Here is a 5285-nt window from a genome sequence, read left to right as displayed (position 1 = left end):
AAAAAGATAAAACTGCATATTTAAAGGGAGTTTTTAAAAGACAGAACAGCCATGGACATATAAAAATGAATATATATATCTCTATACATATATATGAGCACTTATAAGTGATTATTTGAGCATGGAGAAAGTTATGAAAGAAAATCTATTCAGTTAACAAGGATTCCTGGAGAGGGAGGTGATGTGGTCGGAGGAAGAATAGAAATTGGGGAAAGCAGAGGTAAGTAAAAATTATATATGTGTCATTATGTGTATAAGTATTTAAAAATTAATTTTAAAATGTCAAATTCATGCTCCTTGGTTGAACATACTTAAAATCATTTTCCACAAATTTATCTCCATATTTTTAAAATAGAAATTAATGGACTACTGTAATTTTACATGCAACTCTTCTATTATCTTTTCTGAGTTTTCACTTCACCCCAAAGCATGTTAATTTTGAACCCTGGAAACTAGCAGAGTGAAAAGCAGGGATGGGCATGAGAAGAATCATGTGATTTTTCCACCAAGGGAGGAAGAGCTTGGGTGAGGAAAGTTCAGTGGGGGTGGTTTTGAGTGGTTTGGAGGTTTGGTACCCTGAGTCCTCAAATCCTCCCAGGTATCACTGTTCAACTCTTGGTCAGTTGCCTAATTTTACATGTGCAATCCAATATGATGATTAACTCTAATAGGGCTGTAATTCAGCAAGCCAGAGACTCAACCTCTGAGTTTGGCTTTAGGTCATCTTTGAGCCATAAGCAGTAAGGTCAGAATTTCCAGATTTGAATTTGTCTTGCTTGAAACTATCCTTGAGTCTTGATATTTTTATTCCCACCATACCAGATGACAGCAGTAGCTTCTTAGTCACTGGAGCTTTATTCTCAGTGGTTGCATGATTTTAGTGATCACGGGGGTAATTATATGTTTGCCATTGAATATTGTGGTATGTACATTCCCATTGGAGAATACAAATAGAAGATCTGCTGTCTTTTGCACCTTCTAGTATATTAATTTAAAAATTCCACACATTTCACTGGAGGTCAAGTGGAGGACATAATTCACTTTTTAGTGTCAGTTTGAGTATCAGTTTGGATTCTTTAGTTTCAACCAACATAATTTGAATTTGGTTCACATTGGTAAAGAAAAGGATGTCTTGCAAAGGACACCAGACTCAAGAAAGGGTTTGTGAAAATGGACTCTGGATCCAGACTGACTAGTTTGAAATTCAAGCTCCCCTTGCCTTTAGGAAACATTTCTGGTTCTCAGTCATTCATTTATAAAACAAGAGTAATAGTACTTAGCTCACACAAAGTTGTTGAGATGATTAAAGAGGATTATATGTGTAAAACACTTAAAGTAAGCATCTCTACTAAAAGTTTGCTATTGGGTCTGGCCCGGTGGCAGAGTGGTTAAGTTCACTCACTCTGCATTAGTATCTCAGGGTTCACAGGTTCAGATCCCAGGCATAGACATAGCACTGCTTGTCAAGCCATGCTGTGGTGGCACCCCACATAAAATAGAGGAAGGCTGGCACAGCTGTTAGCTCAGCAACAATCTTCTTCAAGCAAAAAGAGGTAGATTGGCAATGGATGTTAGTTCAGGGCCAATCTTCATCACATACACAGAAAAAGTTTGCTATTGCTACTTTGCTTGTTGGAAAACCTCCTGTGAGGAAGCACAGTGGACAGGATTTCACTGGGGTTCTCAGTGGCAGAGAAGCCTGAGCAGTCTCTTGTTAGGAGGCTGTGGTAGAATACCCAGGCTTTTGTGGGTCACATGATCTCCTTGTGGTGAGAGGAGACTGGAGACACCACGGAGAGTCCCACCAGGCTAGATAAAATGGAGAAGGGTCAATTTCCCTAAGCAAGAGTGCTGCACAGTTACTGGAGGAAGGGTGAAAGCATACTGGGCAGGCGAAAATAACAGATGTTCTCTACAGCATATACAGATGTGCCATATATATATATATATATATATACACACACACACACACACATATATATACACATACACACTCATATATATATAGTAAAACATATATATAGTAATACACCTTGGAAAAAATTATATGACCTATTTCTCTTCCTCTGAATAAGGCTGACCATTAATCTTCCTAAGAATAGAGCTTGCTGCCTTCTTCTTAAGCATGTATTAAGATGCAGACACACAGATATTTTTCAACAGCTGGCATGATGGGCAATCAAGAAATAATCCTTAATTTCAAGTTACCAGATATCTTGTTGAAGAATTGTTTAGGACTATTCTCCATGGTCCTGTTTCTCTGGTCCACTATGTGAAAGAGTTAACATATCTTCTAAACATTCTTCTCATAGCTGCCTTCACCTCCTTGTTCTGCAGGCTGTAGATGAGGGGATTTAACATGGGAGTGACCACACTGTACTGTAAAGGGAAGATCATCTCCACAGCAGAACCTGAGGTTGGCAAGAGATAGCTGAGAAAACCAGAGCCATAGAACAAGATCACAGTAGTGAGATGGGAAGTGCAGGTAGAGAAAGCTTTGCTTCTGCCTGAGGTGGAGCTGATGCTCAGGATGGTGGAGACAATGCGAGTATAAGAGAAGAAGATCAAGATGAAGGTTCCAAAGAAATGCAAGACAGAGGAGCAGAGCAGGACTGTAAAGTTGGTGGAGGTATCAGAGCATGACAGAGGGAAGAGAGAAGACAGCTCACAGCTGAAGTGGGGAATGCTTTGGTGCTCACAATAGTCTAAATTTACAGTCAAGAGGATATTGATGAGAGCATCAACAAAGGCCAGGCCCCAGGAGCCCCACACCAGCCCAATGCAGAGCTGGTTGCTCATTACCTGGCCATAGAGCAGAGGGGAGCTGATAGCAACATAGCGGTCATAGGCCATCACAGCCAGCAGACATGCCTCGGTGCCCCCAGTGGCAAACACAAAGAAGGCCTGAGCCAGGCAGCTCTCTACAAAGATGGTTTTACTTTCAGAAAGTAGATTCTCCAGCATCTTAGGGACTGTGACAGATGAGTGGCAGAGGTCTAGGAAGGACAGTTGTCCCAAAAAGAAGTACATGGGTATGTAGAGGTGGGAATCAGACCTGATGACCAGCAACATCACCAGGTTCCCCATCAGGGTCAGGAGGTAAATCATCAGAAACAACATGAAGAGCAGAATTTGGGTCTGAGGGTCAGCAGACAGCCCAAGAAGGATGAACTCACTGAACATGCTGTGGTTTCCCATAGTGATAAAAAGATTTACCTTGGGAATTCAAGAAAGAGAAACATCAAAACTCCTTTTGTGCTTCCCAGTTACCCCAGTGCCTTAGCCCTGTTGCTCATGTACATCATTTCATGACTGTACTTGGAAACCATCTTCAGATATTTCTAAGCTAACTTCCTAATCATCCTGATGATAACTTTGATATTCTTGGATGACAGCTACCACCCCTCTATCAACTCCCCATGTAATTTTGTGGACCATTTTCTTATGCCTCAAAAGATTTCTCTTTTATTTTTAAGATGGGTATTAATAAAAGAACATTTTGCATACTCAGTGGGAATAGAGAAGGAATTTGTTGATGCAGCAGAGTAAGAAGTTAATAGCAGAAGTAAGTCCTTGAGAAAGGGAAAATGAATGATCCAGAGCACAAGTGGAGTTTTGTCCATAGATAGGAGAAAGGGCCCTTTATCTATTGTAAATAGGAGAGAAGGTAGAGAGAATGGGGACTGAGGCAGCTAGCTTGGTAGATTTATGCTGGAATATGACAGACTTTCTAACTGATTGTTACAAAGATTTTGATGAAGTGTGAAGTGAGATCATGAACAGAGTCTCTATCTATCTGTCTATCTACCTATCTATCTATCTATCTATCTTCTGTTTATCTACCTGTGTGTATATGGTGTGTGTTTTCAGTCAGGTGGTGGTCAGGGATTTTGACGACCCAAGAACACAAAACTCAGGTACATCAAGTGGAAGACTAATTTACTAAGAAAATGCAGTAGGATTAACTGGTGATATGTGTGCCCATTTAGGTTGGGAATAATTTGAACAAGTATGCAATTGTCTCCAGTAATATTTAGCTGCTTAAGCACATGTATGGAGCTGATAGATATTTGGTTTTCAATGGGGTTTGGTTTTTTCTGGGCATATTCAGAGACAGAAAAAATGAGGTAAGAAAGCATGCTGGCAAAGTGAATGAATCACAGAAACAAGTCTGTGCAAGGAATTAAATGCGGGCATGCAGAGGATTATGGTTAGGGAAAAAGTGGTAAAGTCATTGGTTTGAATTTGAAGAATTGTTTCTGTGCAAACATTAGGGTAAGCAAGTTGTAAGTGGTTATATAGAGGAATGCTTGAAATTCAGATTTTGTAGGCATGTTATAAGTATTGATGATGATGAAATGATGGACGTTATTGTGGGAGTAGGTGGCTAAGATGAGGGGGAAGAGTCAGACTCTGTTTTTGTTTGTTTTATTAAATTTTACTCCATTTACTTTAATGTAAATTAGTTTTAAAATTTAAATAAAATTTAATAAAAAATTATTTCAGTCCAAGATAATAAGTCGAGTTATAAACCTAGTGTGCTGTTGTAAGAAACACTTATTTGCATTTGGTTAGAGAAGCTGTTCCCCTGAAACAGGATAATATCCGGTCACATATTCTATGCTCAGATTAAATTCTTAATAGCTATATAACCAGACTCTGCTCCTGTCAATGTCTCAGACAGCTTTGGAAGTCCACATGCCAACCCAACCCACATTTTCACACTCCAGAACTTGCCCATGTTCTCCTGCTTTGTTCTGACACCCATGACTTGTAACCTCAGATTCAGGATAACTATTCTGTAATCTCGTCCAAGTCTGGCACACCCTGGCCTGTCATTCTGACTCAAGACAACTATGTTCAGTTGATCAAAGGGAATTAGGGTTCCTCCTCCCTTAGCTATTAACCAAGCACTGAATGACTAAGGTTAATTACCTGTGTGAATAACCAGTAGCAGCAGGTGGTGGCAACAATACTTTAAGATCCAGTGACAAATTATTCATACCCAGGGAAAATTATTCCGCTTGTGCAGTTAGTGTTGAGAATCCTGTATTAGGGTAGAATTGGGAAGAATTCTATTGAAAATTAATATTTGTAGTGAAATATACACCAGCAATAAGAAATGATGAATTATGCATATTAGTTTTTCTAATATACACATATTTACAGTTATTTGAGGAATGGATTATGAAAATAATGGCTAAAGTTTTCATATTTCACTCATTAATTTACATCTGATCACAGTGTCCACTTGGGCCTCTGGTGCTCATATCATCACATTCTCT

General features: G+C 39.3%; 1 protein-coding gene across 1 annotated transcript; it reads right to left on the bottom strand.

Annotated features, from left to right (window-relative positions):
• Nucleotides 1–2268: 2268 nt before the first annotated feature.
• Nucleotides 2269–3198, bottom strand: LOC124229004 (olfactory receptor 8S1-like). The gene has a single exon (XM_046644122.1). It carries the CDS (start codon nt 3196–3198, stop codon nt 2269–2271), a length of 930 nt encoding a protein of 309 aa, XP_046500078.1.
• Nucleotides 3199–5285: the final 2087 nt, after the last annotated feature.

This window comes from Equus quagga, chromosome 1, assembly GCF_021613505.1.
Source record: "Equus quagga isolate Etosha38 chromosome 1, UCLA_HA_Equagga_1.0, whole genome shotgun sequence".
Lineage (NCBI taxonomy): Eukaryota > Metazoa > Chordata > Mammalia > Perissodactyla > Equidae > Equus > Equus quagga.
This window is presented reverse-complemented; position numbering and strand designations above follow the sequence as displayed.

What these genes read in the sequence shown, in the direction of transcription:
- LOC124229004 (XM_046644122.1), bottom strand. Translation starts at nt 3,198, where the DNA reads ATGGGAAACCACAGCATGTTCAGTGAGTTCATCCTTCTTGGGCTGTCT.